This window comes from Opisthocomus hoazin, chromosome 10 (assembly GCF_030867145.1).
Source record: "Opisthocomus hoazin isolate bOpiHoa1 chromosome 10, bOpiHoa1.hap1, whole genome shotgun sequence".
In the NCBI taxonomy this organism is placed as follows: Eukaryota; Metazoa; Chordata; class Aves; order Opisthocomiformes; family Opisthocomidae; genus Opisthocomus; species Opisthocomus hoazin.
In genome coordinates this window covers 12954922-12974576 of record NC_134423.1, presented here as the reverse complement: position 1 = coordinate 12974576, position 19655 = coordinate 12954922, and the positions used below count along the sequence as shown (strand labels likewise).

General features: G+C 44.6%; 1 protein-coding gene across 10 annotated transcripts in view; it reads left to right on the top strand.

Annotated features, from left to right (window-relative positions):
* Nucleotides 1–19655, top strand: part of NEO1 (neogenin 1) — a 239229-nt gene that overhangs the window by 192658 nt on the left and 26916 nt on the right. For 8 of the 10 annotated variants that reach the window (XM_075431267.1, XM_075431271.1, XM_075431266.1 and 5 more), the window contains exons 15-19: nucleotides 9901–10095; nucleotides 10908–11003; nucleotides 12134–12357; nucleotides 16163–16301; nucleotides 18997–19104. In XM_075431267.1, the coding sequence (XP_075287382.1) occupies nucleotides 9901–10095; nucleotides 10908–11003; nucleotides 12134–12357; nucleotides 16163–16301; nucleotides 18997–19104 (762 nt within the window). The remainder of the gene's footprint in view (nucleotides 1–9900; nucleotides 10096–10907; nucleotides 11004–12133; nucleotides 12358–16162; nucleotides 16302–18996; nucleotides 19105–19655) is intronic. The other 2 variants (XM_075431268.1, XM_075431265.1) reach the window with 1 other exon arrangement.

The following is a 19655-nucleotide window of genomic DNA, read 5'->3' as shown; positions in this document are numbered from 1 at the left end:
TAACAAGATTTATATAATGTGCGATTTTTATATGGTAATAAAATTCATCTTGCTAATCATGCAGGGGTTTACATGCTATGAAACAGAGGTAGGAAGACTTTTTTCCTTGAGGGAAGTAAAACAGCGATTGTGTATTTATGTGGCACCGAAGTTGTGCTGAGGGAACCATTGAAGTACACCTCGGAGAGCTCAGAGTGCGGATTTGATATTCAGAGACAGGGTGCGCTGGTGGACTGGACATAGTCCTGTTGGCTGCAGTGAGGAGCATCGGTGTCTGCACTGTGGTTGCAGACTTGGGGCTGTAAACGTGGAGTGCGAGAGAGATGCCACAGTAGGGAAGAAACAGTGGAACACGTTGTCATCGCCCGTAGACCTTTGCAATCTTCCCCCTGTCTTTTGCTGGTACCATGCTTGCTCAAAATATTTTTCCTGATTATTTTTTTGTTGTTGTTACTTAGACTCTTTTTCTGAAGAGAACATTTGCCCCCCAGTAATTCTTTTGCCACTTTAAAAGAAAAGGGATTTCAATTATATTTTCAGTACAGGTCGTATGGACCCTATCTTCCATCAGAAATGAAGTATTTTCCACAAAACCACAGATTCACGATATGTGGCATACAGAACCATGTTAACATCTTGTTTTTCCAGTGTAGAGGTTAACAATAAAAATAGAAAATGTTCTGTTAGTAATTTTGACCTTTGATAGCTGGCCCAGATGTTTGGTATTTACGACACTAGAATAATTTGCAAGTGAGAAGCTGATTCTTGCAGAATTCAAATGAGCAAATTTGTGACCATCTCCCAGAATCGAAGCGCAATTACAGTGGAAGGAAGGTGCCATTTTTAAAAGCATGGCTGGGGCAATTCGCTTTGGAACTGCCTACGTGGAGCTGGTGGTTCTGGGTAGACTGTTCCTGTCTCAGAGAAGTGTTTAATGAGTGGTGCTGCACACATGTTACCTCATGCTCGTTGCAGGCCCTCTTGGCTTTGTAAAGTAGCTGGAGGGTCATTCCAGCTTCGTGCCGCAGGATGCAGTAGTGCCTTTCACACCTGTGTGGCTGGAGCTTCACTGACGCTGGCAGCTGGAAGGCAGAATAATGAAAGAGCTGCACTGTTTGCTCCGCACCATTGGACGATTGCTTCAGCAGTCAGCTGATTAAAGCCCTTGAGAGCCCGTGCTTCGATCTGTGCGTTGCGCAGAGTTGATGCTCAACTTAATACTTGGCCTCTTACTGCTTGCTCTCCGTTGCTTAATCAAGAGCAGCACAGAAACCAATGTTAACAGCACAGTTCAGTTTGGCAGTTATTTAAAATGGCTTTTTAGAGTTGAAATTACTTTTGTCTGTGTGTCTGTCTGCCCCTAACTGGGTACGACACAACCTTGCAGCTCTGAGAAACCACTAGTTCCCCAGGCTGAAGCAGAGCTCTGCAAACAGGCAGCCTTTACACAAGGTAATGAACACGTACTCTGCTTTTGAATTAGAGTTAACAATACTTTGCCAGAGGATAGCATCAGGATTAAATTTAAATAGTGCAGAAGGAGGGAGGAGGAAAGAACCGTTTCATTCTGTGTTGATTTAGTCATTTTATTTTTTTTTCAAATTGGAACGATATAGTCCTTGCAGGACATCATAACTTTCCCTATGCATATACTTTACAATGAATAAAGTAATAAAAATTCACAGTTAAGTAACACGGTATTCATATCATTCTGTATACATGTATGAGATATTTGTGTATGCGCATACTGGAACGAAGGTGTGTATTTTTTGCTTTTCTTTCTTTAGTAAGCTCATGTGGGTAATTTTAATACCATGCAAATGTATTTACAGCTAATCTTTAATTTCTCAGGTTCAATAGACACGTAACGCATAATTCATTTTTGTTCCATTGCTGCTTTTTGAATTTAAATAGAAAATAATTCACTTTATAGTGTCATCGATGTGAATGGAAGCCATACTGTTGCAGGGCTGTGTAATTCTGCAGAGTCGGTGCAAGTCCCCCCAGGAGTGCGTATGCAGAAGGTGTTAAACAGTTGTACAGAGTTTATCCCCAATGCACTAACTTCCGTGCAGTTAAAAATGTCATCTCTTGTATTGCAGTTTGTAGCTTTTCTGTATTTAATAGTTGTGAACTTTAATTGATCAGCTGTGTCAGCTGGAGCTAGCCAGCCAGTGGCATATTATGATCCAAATAAGCCTGTTGTGGTGTTTTATTAAATGTTTTAGATAAATGCAGCATGTTTCATTAAAATGAAATCCCTGCAGGAAGCAGAACTCTCTGAACTGGTTTTATTTTAGAGTGGAGTACTCGGCTTACTATTGCACAGAATTATTTATGATCTCTCAATGTATGGCAGGCTCCAGCGGCCTGACAAAAGTACTTATTTCATTTTGGAGAAGTTAAAACAAAGGTATGGACATAAGTATGTAGACTTGTGCTTTTGGATTGCTTTTAAGTTGTAATCAACACTGGGGAACAATCCTTGTAGTGAAAATGTTTGGAGATTACAGGGACATATCACGGAAGTCCTTCTGTTGTTAAGGATCCACGTTCCATCTCTCTGTTGGGTTGCGATGAGATTTGTGTCGCTTGGGGGGTAGGATTCCAGCATGTGATGTGGACTTGCAGCATTTTTTGATGTTGTGTTATGGTTGTGTAGTGTCTGCATATATTTTGTGAATTATGTTAAAGAGACTCAAGGATTTAAACAGCGACGAGTGTAGGACAAATCATGAGAAACCTTTGCAGCACGTGCAATATCCAGTGTCCCAACAATTCTTACAGCTTTGGAGTATTCTATTTAACCCTACAGTGAGGTCAGGAATCTTTCTTTCATCATCAGTGTGTTTTCAGTATAATTATTTTAATGCCCACAAGTGATACGATGGGACTAAAAGCAGATTGCTTTGTGAAAGTGTTTCGGTTTCGGCTGCCGCCGGCAACAAAAGCGCCACGCGGCCGCCCCTCCCCCCGCCGGCGTGCGGAGGAGAATGGAAAGAAAGAGGCAGAAACTGTTGGGTCGGGATAAGGGCAGTTTAACAGAACAGCAAACAGAGGGAAACAGGAGCAACAACGATACAAATAAGGAGAAAACACAACAACGAACCGTAACGACCCAGACAGCCGCTCTCCCGAAACCGGACCGGCGCTGCGCCCCCACAAGCCAGAGTGCGTTCCCGCTGCGCGGCCCCCCCCACCGGAACCCAGCATGACGTCACATGGTATGGAATACCGGGCTCTGTTTGGCCAGGTGGGGTCAGCCCCCACCCCCCGGCTGTGTCCCTTCCTGGAGTCCGGTGAAAATTAACCCTGTTCTGGCCAAACCCAGGACATTATCCACCCCTTATTCCATACCATCTACGTCATGCCCAGGTCCCCCATTGTCCAGTTGATCACCACCACTTCTCCTGTCTCCAGATATCATTCCCTTAGTCTATGGATCATCACTCTAAAGTGTCCGTTGAGTTCATTTAATCCATGACTTCAGGCTCCATCTGTCGTTATGGTCTTCCGTGGCAGGGGAGGTGATGTGTGGTGATGGGCGGTCACTTGCTGCATCCGGAGCTCACGGCTGATGTATCTGGTGCGGCCCGTGCCCACAGTCTGCAGGAGATGTTGATCTTGATGAAGTTGCTGGATGCCAGTTGTTGAAAACCAGGTCCAGTTCCATCATCGCTGTGCTCTGCTAGGTTTTCATCGAAAAAGTCCATCCTTCTTTAATCTGGACAATTCTTACTATGCTACTACTGGTACAAAATATAACAATTATAACAGTGATAACAGACAGTGACAGGGTTATTTAACAACTAACTTTATACAATTTATTTATGGACTATTCTCGCCCAAAATTAAATCCCCATGAGGTACACATCGGACTTCCCCATTCTTCCGCATTACCCACCAGGTACACCCAGGTCCTTGAGCAAAAGCAATCCCGCGGACGGGCTTGCCTTTGCCCGAGGCAGGACTGACCCAAACGGTCTTCCCTAACATGTTCCGCATGTGCACTACAGGGACTTTATCCCCTTCTACGGGGCGCTGAGCTTTTGACTGGGCAGGACCAGCCCGGTTGGTGGACCCTCTGGTGTTAACCAACCAGGTGGCCTTTGCTAAATGGGTATCCCAGTTTTTGAAAGTCCCACCCCCCATTGCCCTCAAAGTGGTTTTTAGCAGCCCATTGTAACGTTCGATCTTTCCCGAGGCTGGTGCATGGTAGGGGATGTGATACACCCACTCAATACCGTGTTCTTTGGCCCAGGTGTCTATGAGGCTGTTGCGAAAGTGAGTCCCGTTGTCCGACTCGATTCTTTCGGGAGTGCCATGTCGCCACAGGACTTGTTTTTCCAGGCCCAGGATGGTATTCCGGGCGGTGGCATGGGGCACAGGGTAGGTTTCCAGCCATCCGGTGGTGGCCTCCACCATTGTGAGTACATAGCGCTTGCCTTGGCGGGTTTGTGGCAGTGTGATGTAGTCAATCTGCCAAGCCTCCCCATATTTATATTTTAGCCATCGTCCTCCATACCACTGAGGCTTTACCCGCTTGGCTTGCTTGATTGCAGCGCATGTTTCACATTCATGGATAACCTGTGCGATGGTATCCATGGTCAAGTCCACCCCTCGGTCACGAGCCCATCTGTATGTCGCGTCTCTTCCTTGGTGGCCCGAGGTGTCATGGGCCCACCGAGCTATAAACAGTTCACCCTTATGTTGCCAGTCCAGATCCACCTGAGCCACTTCAATCTTAGCAGCCTGATCTACCTGGTGGTTGTTTTGATGTTCTTCAGTGGCCCGACTCTTAGGGACGTGGGCGTCCACGTGATGGACGTTTACAACCAACTGCTCCAGCCGGGCAGCAATATCTTGCCACAATGGGGCAGCCCAGATAGGTTTGCCTCTGCGCTGCCAGTTGTTCTTCTTCCATTGCTGCAGCCACCCCCACAAGGCATTGGCCACCATCCAAGAGTCGGTGTAAAGATAGAGCACTGGCCACTTCTCTCGACTGGCAATGTCTAAAGCCAGCTGGATGGCTTTCACCTCTGCAAACTGGCTGGACTCACCTTCTCCCTCGGCAGTTTCCGCGACTTGTCGTGTAGGGCTCCATACAGCAGCCTTCCACCTCCGCTGCTTCCCCACAATGCGACAGGACCCATCCGTGAACAGGGCATACTGTTTCTTATCTTCTGGCAGCTGGTTATACAGTGGGGCCTCTTCAGCACGTGTCACCTCCTCCTCTGGCGATGCTCCAAAATCTTTGCCTTCTGGCCAGTCCATGATGACCTCCAGAATTCCTGGGCGACTGGGGTTTCCCATTCGGGCGCGCTGGGTGATCAGCGCGACCCACTTACTCCACGTAGCATCGGTGGCATGATGCATAGAGGGGACCCTCTCTTTGAACATCCAGCCCAGGACCGGCAATCGTGGTGCTAGGAGGAGCTGTGCTTCAGTGCCGACCACTTCTGAAGCAGCTCGAACGCCTTCATATGCTGCCAGAATCTCTTTTTCAGTGGGAGTATAGCGGGCCTCGGATCCTTTGTATCCCCGGCTCCAGAACCCCAGGGGTCGACCTCGAGTCTCCCCTGGTGCTTTCTGCCAGAGACTCCAGGTTGGGCCATTCTCCCCGGCTGCGGTGTAGAGCACATTTTTAACTTCTTGCCTTGACCGGACTGGACCAAGGGCTACGGCATGAACTATCTCCCGTTTAATCTGTTCAAATGCCTGTCGTTGCTCAGGGCCCCATTCAAAATCATTCTTCTTCCGGGTCACGTGGTACAGAGGACTTACAATTTGGCTGTAATTTGGGATGTGCATCCTCCAAAAACCCACAACCCCCAGGAAGGCCTGTGCTTCCTTTTTGCTGGTTGGTGGAGACATAGCTGCTATTTTGTTGATGACATCCATTGGGATTTGACGGCACCCATCCTGCCATTTTATTCCCAAAAACTGGATCTCTTGCGCAGGTCCCTTGACTTTACTTCGCTTAATGGCGAAACCGGCTTTCAGAAGGATTTGAACTATTTTCTCCCCTTTCTCAAAAACCTCCTCTGCTGTGTCACCCCATATAATGATGTCGTCGATGTACTGCAGATGTTCTGGGGCTTCACCTTTTTCCATTGCAGTCTGGATTAGTCCATGGCAAATGGTGGGACTGTGTTTCCACCCCTGGGGCAGTCGATTCCAGGTGTACTGGATGCCCCTCCAGGTGAAAGCAAACTGTGGCCTGCACTCTGCTGCCAAAGGGATGGAGAAGAATGCATTAGCGATGTCAATTGTAGCGTACCACTTGGCTGCCTTTGACTCCAGCTGATATTGAAGTTCTAGCATGTCTGGCACGGCAGCACTCAGTGGTGGTGTGACTTCATTCAGGCCATGGTAGTCTATTGTCAGTCTCCACTCTCCAGTAGATTTTCTCACTGGCCATATGGGACTATTAAAGGGTGAGCGAGTTTTGCTGATCACTCCTTGACTCTCCAGCTGGCGGATCAGCTGATGAATGGGGACAAGGGAGTCTCGGTTGGTACGATACTGTCGCCGGTGCACCGTTGTGGTTGCGATTGGCACCTGTTGTTCTTCAACCCTCAGCAACCCCACAACGGAAGGATCCTCCGAGAGACCAGGCAAAATGGACAGCTGTTTAATTTCTTCCGTCTCCACAGCAGCTATGCCAAAAGCCCACCGATACCCCCTTTGGGTCCTTGAAATAGCCTCTCCTAAGATAGTCTATCCCAAGGATGCACGGAGCCTCGGGGCCAGTTACAATGGGGTGCTTCTGCCAGTCCTGCCCAGTGAGGCTCACTTCAGCCTCCAGTACACTCAGCTCTTGGGACCCCCCTGTCACTCCCGAAATGCAAATGGACTCTGACCCTTTGAACTCTGATGGCATTAAAGTACACTGTGCACCAGTGTCCACTAGAGCTTTATACTCTTGTGGATCTGACGTGCCAGGCCACCGAATCCACACCATCCAATAGACACGGTTGTCCCTTTCCTCCACCTGGCTGGAGGCAGGGCCCCTCTAATCCTCGTCAGAGAATTTGCTGCTCACCTGCTGTAAAAATGACTTGGAGGTCCCCTCCAGAGGATCGGAATCAAGGTCGAACTGTCTACCTGGTCTGGAGAGCTGGCTTCTGGAAACTGGAGCGGCATTTTTCCTAACAGAATCCCCTTTTGTGATTGTTTTACCTCGCAACTCACGTACTCGTGCCTCTAGACTTGAGGTGGGTTTTCCATCCCACTTCCTCATGTCCTCTCCGTGGTCACGCAGGTAAAACCACAGGGTGCCCCGGGGTGTATAGCCTCTGTATTCCCTCTCCTGAGCAGAGAAACGCCTGCCCCTAATAGCTGAGACGCGGGCCCGCACAGGTGGGGAGTAGGACATACTCTGTTCGAGTCACTGGACCTTCTGGGACAATTTATTCACAGCTGAGACAAGGGAGGAAGAGAGACTTTCCTCATATTGGCGGAGTCTGACAGCCACCTCATCCACTGTTGGTGCCTCCTTACCCTTCCAGTTTACAACTGCCAGTGAGTTGGCATATGAGGAGGGTGCGCTCCGCACAAACTTCCTCCACATAGATGCTGTGCACTGGACTTCATCTGGGTCTGTAGGTAACTGGTCATCGCCTGGTTCATTATAAACCAGCTCCCGCACAGCTAATTCCCTCAAGTACTGAATACCCTTTTCCATATTGGTCCACTTGCCAGGATGACATACAAAATCGTCACTGAAGGGTTATCTCTCCCTCACCCCTGAGAGAAGTCTCCTCCAGAGGCTGAGGACTTATTCCTTTTTCCCAATGGCCTTGTCAATGCCCCCATCCCTGGCCAGGGATCCCAGCTGCTTGGCTTCCTTGCCCTCTAATTCCAAGCTGCTGGCCCCGTTATCCCAGCACCGCAGCAGCCAGGTGGCAATGTGCTCTCCTGGGTGGTGGCTGAAGTCTTTCCGCATGTCTCGCAGCTCACCCAGGGACAGGGACCGGGTGATGATCTCTGTCTCTGTCTCCCGCGATGACCCTGGCTCATCGTGATCCCTCCCGGAGCGATCTGCTCTCTTTGCGTCTTTCTTTAGTTTTACGGGGGCGACTGCTACCGGCACAGGTTGGTCATTGGGCTCAGCCGCGATGCCTGCAGCCAGAGCGGGGGCTGGAGCAGCTGCTGTGCCTGCCAGGGAAACTGAGGCAGACCCTGCAGCTGTGGCTGCAGCAGCCGTGGTGCCGGTCGGGGGGGCTGTGACTGCCTGCTGGGCTGGAGGGGCTGCAGGGCCGGCTGGGGGGGCAGCGCCAGCCGCAGTGCCTGCTGCTTCGTTTCCCCCTCTTTCCCCTTTAGGGCACTGAACAGTGTTGAACATGGCTCGGTAGGCGTGGGCCAGACCCCAGCACGTTGCATTGATTTGTGTCTCTCTGGAGTTCCCCGGGTGGCAGCACACTCTTTGCAGATATTTTACTAGTTTTTCCGGATTCTGAATTTGTTCAGGGGTGAGTTTAAAACACACCGGAGGTGCCCACTGCCCTAGGTACTTGCCCATGCTGTCCCACACACCCAGCCACTCACAGCTATCCAGCCCCGGGGCAGGTCTCTGCACGATGTTCTTAACGACTTGTTTAACCCTAAACAAAAGCTGAAACCCATTCAGGAGGCAGAACAAAAGGAGAGTGCTGCCCTGAGCATCCCACGGGTACTCGAAATTCTCAAAAGCAGTTAGGACCAGCCTGAGGGAGAGAGGGGGGGTGAAAGAGTGGGGGAAGGTATCCCCTTCGGCTTTCCCCACAGACTGGGTTTGATTATTAACAAATTCTAAGACATAGTATCCGAGGTACGGGAATGACCGCAGTGCCGCATGCAGATACAAGACTAATTTCATGCACAGTGATGTTATCATATCATAAGTCGATATCGTACAGTACAGCAAAATCATCATCCTGATCTTTTTTCCCGAGGTAACAAACAGCACGGCCGCAAACACATACAGCAAGTAAGGATTTACGTAGCAGAGATATTTGATCAAAGTCAGAAACATTTTTACCGGCGACTTTAACTAACACAGTAAATGCGTATAACAAAATTTAAGCAAATCTAAGAAAACAGTTTTAACACCCGCTGCTCAGCCCTGCCGTTATCCCTGCCCCACGCTTGGGCGCCAATTTAATGTTTTGGTTTCGGCTGCCGCCGGCAACAAAAGCGCCACGCGGCCGCCCCTCCCCCCGCCGGCGTGCGGAGGAGAATGAAAAGAAAGAGGCAGAAACTGGTGGGTCGGGATAAGGGCAGTTTAACAGAACAGCAAACAGAGGGAAACAGGAACAACAACGATACAAATAAGGAGAAAACACAACAACGAACCGTAACGACCCAGACAGCCGCTCTCCCGAAACAGGGCCGGCGCTGCGCCCCTCCCCGCAAGCCGCGAGTGCGTTCCTGCCGCGCCACCCCCCCCACCAGAACCCAGCGTGACGTCACATGGTATGGGATACCGGGCTCTGTTTGGCCAGGTGGGGTCAGCCCCCACCCCCCGGCTGTGCCCCTTCCTGGATTCCGGTGAAAATTAACCCTGTTCTGGCCAAACCCAGGACAGAAAGAGAAGGACGTGATAAATTTAATGCATATTTTGAAAAATTGCAAATTGGAAGGAACATGCAGAAACATCAAAAAAGTCTGCCTTGAAGCAGATCTGACAGTACGACTGTCCTTTCTTTTCAGAAGAGGATCTATTAAAATATATTAGGACACAAAACTATGTTAATTTTCTTCTGCTTATTAGAGTTCTTTGCTCTCTCTTGTACAATAAAGCTCGCTCCTTTGCAGCGTCTGCGTCAGTGCTGCATTTGACCTTCCTAGCTCCCAGCTCTTCATGGAATTACCTGAATTTAAGAGAAGTCCTTTAAGTGCATCATTTTTCTTTAACAGAATCTCGTGTTCCTGAAGTTCCAAGTTCCTTACACGTCCGTCCGCTGGTAACCAGTATCGTAGTAAGCTGGACTCCACCTGAAAACCAGAACATCGTGGTGAGAGGCTATGCGATAGGGTACGGCATTGGCAGTCCTCACGCGCAGACCATCAAGGTGGACTATAAACAGAGATACTACACCATTGAAAATTTAGGTGAGGAAAGTGAATGAAGATCAGTGCCCAAGTTTTGCCTCTCATTTATGTTACTGTTTTCTAATTATGGTATTATAAATAAGTAAAACTACATGTGTGTTTTTAAGAGGATCTTTTTCCTTGTTCAGATACTATACTGGATGCCAAACCATTGAGAAATGTCAAATAAACTCAGTTTTCTGATGATAGAGAAAGAGGCAGAGGAACAACACCACCCCCCCCAGCCCAGAATCCTAAATTCACCAAGTTTGGAGCATAGTGCATTTTGATTTGATGCTTTCCCTTCAATGCTTATTACAAAAACTTTCATGCTGAGCAGCATTTCCTTATTCTCCTTCTGGAGCTGCAGAACAGGTCGCTTCAGGCAAAAACAGAAACTGAAATGTCACCAAGATACAGTGGCATCTACTTTAAAAGAAAAATATAGATTCCCCCCTCCACAGAATTCTCTGTAGTAGGTAAGGTATCCTGAAAGAAAAATAAATATTGCAGACTATTGAGAAGTTCCATGAAATTGGAGTTTTGAGTAATTTTATAATGCAGCAAATTAAAATGTTAATTTTGAAATGTTTTTCTTCACTACCATTTTGACTGTACTTAAGGTAGATTTGCTGTAACTGTAGACTTACACTGTATGAGAACTACTGAACACTAACAGAAGGTCTGTATGGAGACATATTCAATTCAAATTTAGTCTAAATATTTCATATTTCAGTTAAAAAATAAAATACTGAATGAAGAGAATACAGAGAAGCAGAAAACAGGATTTGCTGACAGCTTGCCCTAATAAGAAGTGTATTTTTTCCCTTTAGACCCCAGCTCCCACTATGTCATAACTCTGAAAGCGTTCAACAACGTCGGTGAAGGAATCCCTCTCTACGAGAGTGCGGTGACCAGGCCCCACTCAGGTAAAGGCAAGGGGCTGCTTTGAACGTCTGCACGGCTGACGGCTGTTGACAGGCACAGCAGCTGAACGTGTGATGATCCGTCGGTGCCATCAAGCACACTCTATTTCCTTAACGGATTGGCGTTACTGTTTCAGTGATTGCCTTGCATCTTTCATCCGTTTCATAAACCACCTCAGATTGGTTTCATTTTAAATACAAAACTGACCTTTTGGCTAATTACTGATGTTCTTACTCAAAAAGTGACCATTGCGTTAGCACACATGGTGTGGCTGCAGTTCTAAAGGCATTGCCCTGACTGTGGTTTTTATCAACAAGTAGTATAGATTTTTTTTTTTTTTTTTGTCTTCTACACTGATATTTTGAATGGGGTGCTGGTATTTTCTTTGTCTAAGTCTCAATCTGCAGTCACACTAAACAAGTTCTTGGCATTTTTCTTTTTACCTTGTAATACATTAGTAAAACATTTTAAGCAGAGAAATTTGTTTGCAGGTGAGCTCTTACTGTGCTATGGCTCACTGCTCTCTACTGGAGTGCTGACTCGGTTATTTTGTGTAGATGGTAACACTTCTTTGTGCTTTAGTCTTCTGAAGAGCAGGAATTCTTACAGATTTTATAGAGGACACTGGAATTGCAGTTTCTTCAGTTATTGCAATTTTGTACGATACTGGAACTTGGTTGACATTAGCATTCTTTCAAAGGTGCTGGGAGGTCCCTCTAATGTTTATGAAGTGGCATTTACCTGTCCAGAACTCCAGCTCTTTTTCCTCCTCATTGTTTTCTGAAGAGGAATCAGTGGACACTTCGGCAAATAAAGCCAAAGTTAAAATTACTGTAGGTTTGGGGTTCTTAGGCCATGGGTGAATCTATTGAACACTAATATGATTGGGTGTATATATTAGCATATTTATGTTGTCTTACTGTCTTAAGAAGGGCACATGATGCAAGAGTAATTTTATTAGCCAATCTGATGTTGCCTATTAACTCTGGCTTTTCTCTCTTTCTCTCCATTTCTCACCTTTCATTTCATTGTACTACCCTGCATTTCCCCTTTTTTGTTTTTGTGTACATTAAAATGCCACCTTCTCCCTTTTTAATTATAATACACTACTTTTTACCCATCAATTCCCTAGACACTTCCGAGGTTGATTTGTTTGTTATTAATGCTCCATACACTCCAGTGCCAGATCCGTCTCCCATGATGCCACCGGTGGGAGTTCAGGCTTCCATTCTGAGTCATGACACCATACGGATCACTTGGGCAGACAACTCTCTGCCGAAGAACCAGAAGATCACAGATGCTCGCTACTACACAGTTCGCTGGAAAACCAATATTCCTGCAAATACGAAGTACAAGGTATTGGAGTTTTGACAACACTAACAGCTGCGTTATTTCAGTGAGAAGTTGTTTCGTGTTCAAGTCAGGGTTAAGTGAAAGCGGAGAGTAGAGACAAGCACTTAGGAAACGGCACAGAGGTGTGCCTGGTTCCGTTTAGGTGCCTGGACTGAGTTCAGATCAGTACTGCTCAGTTAAATCCGCACTTCAGAGATTCTTCTGATGTAGTGGAAGTAGTCGGTTCTGTGGTCTCTTCTGCCTGTGTGTGGGAAGGAGATGGGAGACGGGCTGTGATGTGTGAGTGGACAGAAGAGCTGGCTCAGGGAAGGAAGGCAGAAACTGCCAGAGTTACGTCCTGGTGGGGGACCATGGCTGTCGTGACGGTTTTGTCCTTTCTACTTCACCCTAACGAGAGCACTTGGTATGGCAGATGTGGGCTTACCTTTAGAGGAGCCAGTAATGCATTAATAAGGTATGTGTTACTAATGGCTGCTCTCCAGTGAGCAGAAGAATCTGAATTTGTGGGGTGAGTCATGCAGGAAAAATATTTACCCTGGCGGTTTTAAGTTTCCTTTTACAACCTCTTCTGTTCATATGAAGTTGATAGTGAACCTTTCCTTTGGGAACTGAATAGGTCCAAAATATATAACAATATGATATCCCTGCCTTCTTTGATTTTCATCTCCTGCTTTGATTTGGAGACTAGATTTGCGGTTTGGTTTATTGGTTTGGATTTTTTTTAGTTGGGTGGTTGGATATTTTTTAATTTTCAGAGTTACCTGGAGGCCTCAGAAATGCTGACTGCAAATGTCACATCGAAGTGAGACTCAAAGGAAATGGTTGTTAAAATATCCAGCTAGTGGAGCTCCCTTCATGCTTTTACAGAGCAATCTTGTTACAAACCAGATTTTTTTTTTTAATTGAAAGACGTATATGTTCTTCCTGTAAAGGCAAGTTATTTATGAACCCACATTCCTGAGTCGTGCAGAGGATGTCTTGGGAGTGATTTATATAATGCTGCAGTTTCATTCGTTAAATGCTTACAGAAACCCACCCTCAGCGGTAAATGCAATACTGTCACCGTTCTCGGTGCTGGTGACTTGTGGTCAAGCAGTTTTATTGTGGACCAAAAATAATATATAATGATGGAATATAGTTCCAAATTAGTCACTGTAAAAAGCATTTGGCTGAAAGGACATAAGTTTGAGAACATTTGCTCCAATCATTTGCAGCCCACGATGTTTGGAGAACTGACATCCTGCTTTTCTTTCTTTCTTTCAATCATAAATTCTGTACTACTCTGTTGGACAAGTACAATTGCTGATTTTAGGGAAGTCAAAACCTCTTTTCAGGGGTGCTGCTGAATAAGCTGCTGCATTTCAGTCAGGTCTTTGGGAACTTTATGAAGTAGGAGCCAGTATATTGTTTGTCATGGCCATCTCTAGCAGCTTTGTTACTTATTGCATGTTTTGAGGCTGTTCGCCCCGTTGCATCGGAGCTTCTCCGTTACGCAGCCTTGCACACAGAAATCTTATCTTGGTGTCAGTTCTCTAGTATCCAAAGCTACATCTGTTCAACACAGTGTTGTTTCATCCATCCCTCTCGTCCGTAAATCGGATGTTGATCTAGTTCATTCATACTTTCTACATTTGCTCCCCGCTTCTATGCTGACATTCACAAACTGCTATTAAAGAAGAGGCTGCGTGCTTCAAATACAAGTTAAGAGGTTCCACCTTAAGGAGCTGTATTTTCTTAGATTTGTATAGGAGTTGTCTCAGTCTGGAGCTTATAAACACAGGAACAGATGTGATACAGTTCCTGAAGCTAAAACACGCCACTGTGCTTTGAACCGTGTAGTTTCACTAATGTGGATCAGAGAGCATTTCTCAAAGAATCTTTGTTGGTGGAGCAGAGTTGTCCTCCTCGCAGGCTACCTGTGATTTATCAGTGTGCTCTCAAGCGTAAGCTAAAATATTAAATCTTAACTTAGATCTTTTAGGACTGTATAAAAGGAAAATAAATTTTACAGGGTAGTATTTATGAAGTTTATTTCTAGTAGGTGAGCAGGGTTTAATACCATGGGATATGTTGTGATCTTAAAAACAGTAAATGGTGTTAAAAATGAAGAAACCAGAGTAGTCTAACACTCCAGTTTAGCCTTTCATGTGTCATTTACATTCAGTGTGATGCGCAGTGAAACTAAAAGATACCGAGTTTCAAAGGCATAGATGAAAAATACAACTTCAGGACTCCAGCTGCCACATGTGACTGAAGCCAGGAGCAAAAAAGTACTACAAACAGAATCAAATGCTTAAATAACGTTAGGAATTTCCACAGGTATTCTGGAGAGGAAGAAATGGTGTGCTTTGCGGGGGAAAAGTCAGCTCATACTGCAAGATGCTAGGAGAGTCTTCTCATGAGGTGATGGTCCCAGCCAAGGGTCTTTGCAGCTTCTGCTGAAGCATCAGCTTTTTCCCAGTGTCCCTGAGCTGCACTGCGAAGAGCCAGGAGAGAATGTTGCTTGGCTCTTCAGGAGCCGATGAAAAGCTCTTCTGAACACAGGGCTTCGTGTCCGTACTAGGGAGGTTGTGTTCAGTCAGGCTTTGTCACTGAACTAGTGTAAGAACTGTCCTGCCCTACACTTAGCTATTTGAACCATTTGGCCACAGTCACATTTACTTTGAAACTACACTCAGTTTTGTGTCACGTAAAGGTTTAAAGTAAATTGAGAATTTTATTTTTATTAGTTTTATATCTTTGTTGTCTGGCCACCCTTACGATGTCTGCCTGGCAAAACGCATGTCTGTGAACAAGCAAAATACATGGGCTAACAGTTTGCTGAACTGTCACCTGGTGTCACAAAAATGCTGGCATGGATACTTGAGAAGAGTTGCCTTTGTAGAGTTTGGGCTGTGTTATTCAGAGAGTCTTCAGGGAATGCGCATTTATGGATGGCCTTTTGCTTGAAAAGGATTAGCTGCAAACTGTTGCGGTCTGAAGGCAGTAGCTGTTAGTGTAGTGGTTGTATGGCCCTGTCAGTTTTGAAACAACTAACTCATTAATTCTATGCTTAGATCACTGTAGGTCAAAGTAAGGAATATACATACATGTAGATTTCCCCTCCCCCCATAGGCCTCAAGTACTTTGTGTTTACGTTCAAATCACATACAGCAAATACCAGATATTTTAACCTGAAAGTCAAAAATTCTACCTAAATGGCTGAGTTATAAATCACACTCTAAACCATGTGTAGTTTCAGTGTGTGATCCTAGATAACCATTTTTTCCTAAAAAAAAATCTACCTGTTAATAAAGCTTAATTATCTTTAAGTCTCTCAGCACCTGTACTTTCAGTTGATTTTTTTTTTTAAAGTATGTTAAATATTTACTGAAAAATCTAACAGGAATTTGGCACACAGATACAGATTTCAAGGACTGTTATAGTTAGCTCTGCTTCATTGTTTTCCCTAGCCAGATCAGTTAATGAAATGCTGTAAATTAAACCCCCCAAGTAGACAGTAATTTAGCCTGCTGCATAACAAGTGTGCCCTGGACCTTGTGTTTCCCCCCCCCCCTTTTTTTTAAATTTATAATTGACTGCTATTAAATGCTCTTGCTGATTGCAGAAAGAATTTCTAGTTTAGGATAACACAATTGCACATTAATACTTGATTAATGAATTTGCATGACAGAGCAAAAACATTACAGAATTAATGACTGTGGTTATGAAAATGCAGCAATGCTAAAATGTTTTAAACAATTGCCTTTCGAGCTGGTGATGGGTGGTTTTCAGTTCAGAAGTTACTGACACTTTGTTTTTCTTTCAGACTGCAAATGCGACCACTTTGAGCTATTTAGTGACCGGGTTAAAACCAAATACCTTGTATGAGTTCTCTGTGATGGTGACTAAAGGTCGAAGATCGAGTACGTGGAGTATGACAGCACACGGAACAACTTTTGAATTAGGTACTGCTGCGCGTCTTTCTGGAAGGGTCAGCATTCCTGATGAGATGAATGAAGTCGCGTCTGCCAGAATTCTGGAGGAGGGAAAGCATGTATTTAAAATTACTATGCTGATGAGTACTTGCTGGGGGCTTCTTTTCTTTATAGTTTAGTCAGAAATTCTGATTAAAAAACAACAACACACTTCAGAATTCAAAGGGATGATTGCATGCAAAAGAATTTACATCAAATTACAGAGAAGTAATGAATAATGTACCACAGTGCACGGACAGGGGAGAATAAAGAAGCGTACGCTTGAAACATCTCAGAAATAGCATGTTAATAGCAAATACAAAAAAAAACTTTAGCAAATAATAATTAAAATTTGCTATAATTATGATGATAATTATTGCGGAGTGACAAAGTGCATGAGGCAAATGAACAACCAAAAAATCCCAGCAGAAATTAAGCGTCCATCTCAGAGCTACATTCTGGTTCTCAGCAGGAATTGCCCCTGCAGTTCTTGGGGCTGTGGAAACGACGCGCTCTCCAAGTACAGGGCGGAAAAGGGTTTGAAGCTGCCGGGAGGAGCTTGAGCCCATGGAGTCACTGTGAGGTCCAGGACCCGTCCCTCATTAGCTCTTCTTATCCTGCACTGTTAAATGATGTTTGTGCAATTAAATTTACTGCTTATTATGCTTATTTTTCTGATTATTTGAACTGTAAGGACAAAAACGGGCCTATCCAAATTACCCTGTGCTTCTCATGCTAAATGAAAATACAGCAAAAAAAAATCAAGCATGCAAAGAACTGGTGAAATCATCCAAATACTTGAAAACAAGAAATAAGAAAAAGCAAAACCAAGGTAAAATCAGAAAGCTCATAACTTGCTCTGAGGTCTTATGAACCCTTAGCGAGCTTCAGTTGCTTTAGATTTTGGTGGGAATCCCACAATGTGGAGCCAGGTGCCCTTCTGGACAGCACAGCTCCTGATTACTACGCCCATCCCATGTTAAAACACATTATTTGGTATTTTTGCTGACAGATGTACAGTTCTCGTCCGTAACTGTACACTAAGATAAGAGATTGCAAAAGTTGCACAAATAAAGTTCTTAGAATATGAAACTCAAAAAGTAGAGGAGGAGTAAGGGTGAGATGCAGGAGGTCTCATTTCTACTCATTTAAATAGAAAGTAAATTTCTAGTCGGGGTGGTTGTAAAGAATATTTGTAAACATGACCTAAAAGCTTGGGAACTAACAAGCAAATGAAAAAAAAAAGGGCTAAATATATTTTCTCATAACAGATCTTGTGATTTATATTACTCGCCAAATTCCTGAGTGTGTGACTCATTATTTTTGAATACTCATGAGTAGCAGTGTTGTGCAGTACTTGCTCCTCAGCTAATGCTGAAGAAAAATACGGGATACCGGGTTCAGTGTTGGTCTGTGAATTAGTAATCTCTTGAGGGCTAGTCCTGATTTTTTTTTTTCTCTGAAGCTCACTGTAGGGCCTTGAATCATGCTTTGTGTCTGTACATTTCTGTCGAGCGTGTTTGTAAGTATTTGGGATAATAGTTACAGTAACTTTTTTGGCTTTTGCTGTGCCTGGTCTCCAACTCTTAGTCTGCACTGGGATAGTAAGTAGCCATCTCAGAGGATGGACAGATTAATTGCTAATAGGCAATATTCATAAAGCTCTTTAAATGCAGAAAGCACCATGTAAGCACTAAATGTTACTATTATAGTATTAGATATCCAGGGCGGATTTACTTTGCTAAAAGTTACCTATAAAGTCTCATGTTTTTCATAATGTGGCATTGCAAACTGTGGCTGTTTAATGCACCTTTGGAGACGCCGGCTGGGTACGTTTGAAAGCCATTAATCTAAGCCCCAGCTGGAGATTTGAGTTCACAGCAAGAAGGGTCTCGGGTTTCAGTCTTTAGCTGGAGCAGTTTGTGCCATTTCCTGCATTGAGGTGGGAGGAGGCTGCTGGGAGAAGGACGTGCTCTCTCCTGCTTTCTTGCTCTCGATCTTGTTCTCTGGCAAAAGAGAAAGGAAAAAGATTGGGTGACTGTGTACAGCAAATATTTCTGGATTTCACGTGCTTCTGTGGCACAGATTTCCTTGCAAATCACGAATAATTCTTCACTACAGTAAATCAGCAATTATGGATTATGATTCTAAATCTCTCGTGAATTTACTTTGCTGATTCAGATTTAAGTGGCAAATTGGCATTACTATGTCTTGGTCCCACCATAAACCTGAAAATACAGTGATATTTCGTATGCCTGCACATGTAAAATGTATTTATTTCACAAGTGTGTGCAATTTCTGTGATGACCGAAGAAATTCAGGTGAGAAGTCGTTGACCCCAACTGTTAGAGTTGTGCAAAGCTGCCGTGTTTTTGAAGACACGTGGGCTCATTCAGTCATGAATCACAGCATCTGCTGACAGAAACACTGTAGAAACAGGTAACTCCTTACGGAGAGGAGAAGCTGCACGCCAGATGGCATTTGCCAGTTGAATGGAGTAAATTGGTAAGTCCACTACGCTAGGTGGGAGATTTATTTGAAGATTGAACATTCAGAGTTTTTATTATTGTACGTGCCTTTTACCTGTGGTAAAACAAATAAAAAGCGAAGGTGCCGAGGTTCCTTATTTATATGCGGTGAAATTGGGCAACCTGTTTCTGATAGCCTGGTTTGTGTTTGTTTGCAGTTCCTACCTCGCCTCCCAAAGACGTGACTGTGGTGAGCAAAGAGGGAAAGCCTCGGACAATAATTGTTAACTGGCAGCCTCCATCGGAAGCCAATGGCAAAATTACAGGTGCAGTTTGCGTGAGCAATAAAGGCAGATATAACATGCTTGGTTAACAGCAGAAAATAATCTGCACGATTGTGTGAGCGTATTCCGTGCTTGATTTAGCCTGGAGCTAGCCAAGAGGTCTATATCTTCTTTGTCAATCTTTTTAGTAGCTCAGATTAATTATTTACTTTTGTACCTAGTAAAAGTATAATAAGATATAAACTAACTGCGGTGTGAAATTGGAGTCTAACCAGAAATATAATTGAAAGTTTAAATATCTCAGTAACCTTTGCCTTCATCAGCTGGTGCTATTCTAATAGCATGCCTCCAGAAATACATCTGTAATGCGTCTGACCCATCAGTATTTTATATAGAAGACTCGGTCCCAGTGCTCTTTGTCATCTTTGTGTCATTTTTGTGGCACAGAACAGATTTAAAGTCAGTTTATTAGACCTCTGACATAACCATTATGAGTAAACTGTTATGTGCCTTTGTAACTGCATCGCTTTCATGTAGGATAAATCATTTTACAGAAAATAATAATTACCATTTCCTTCCTGTAATTTCTGTTT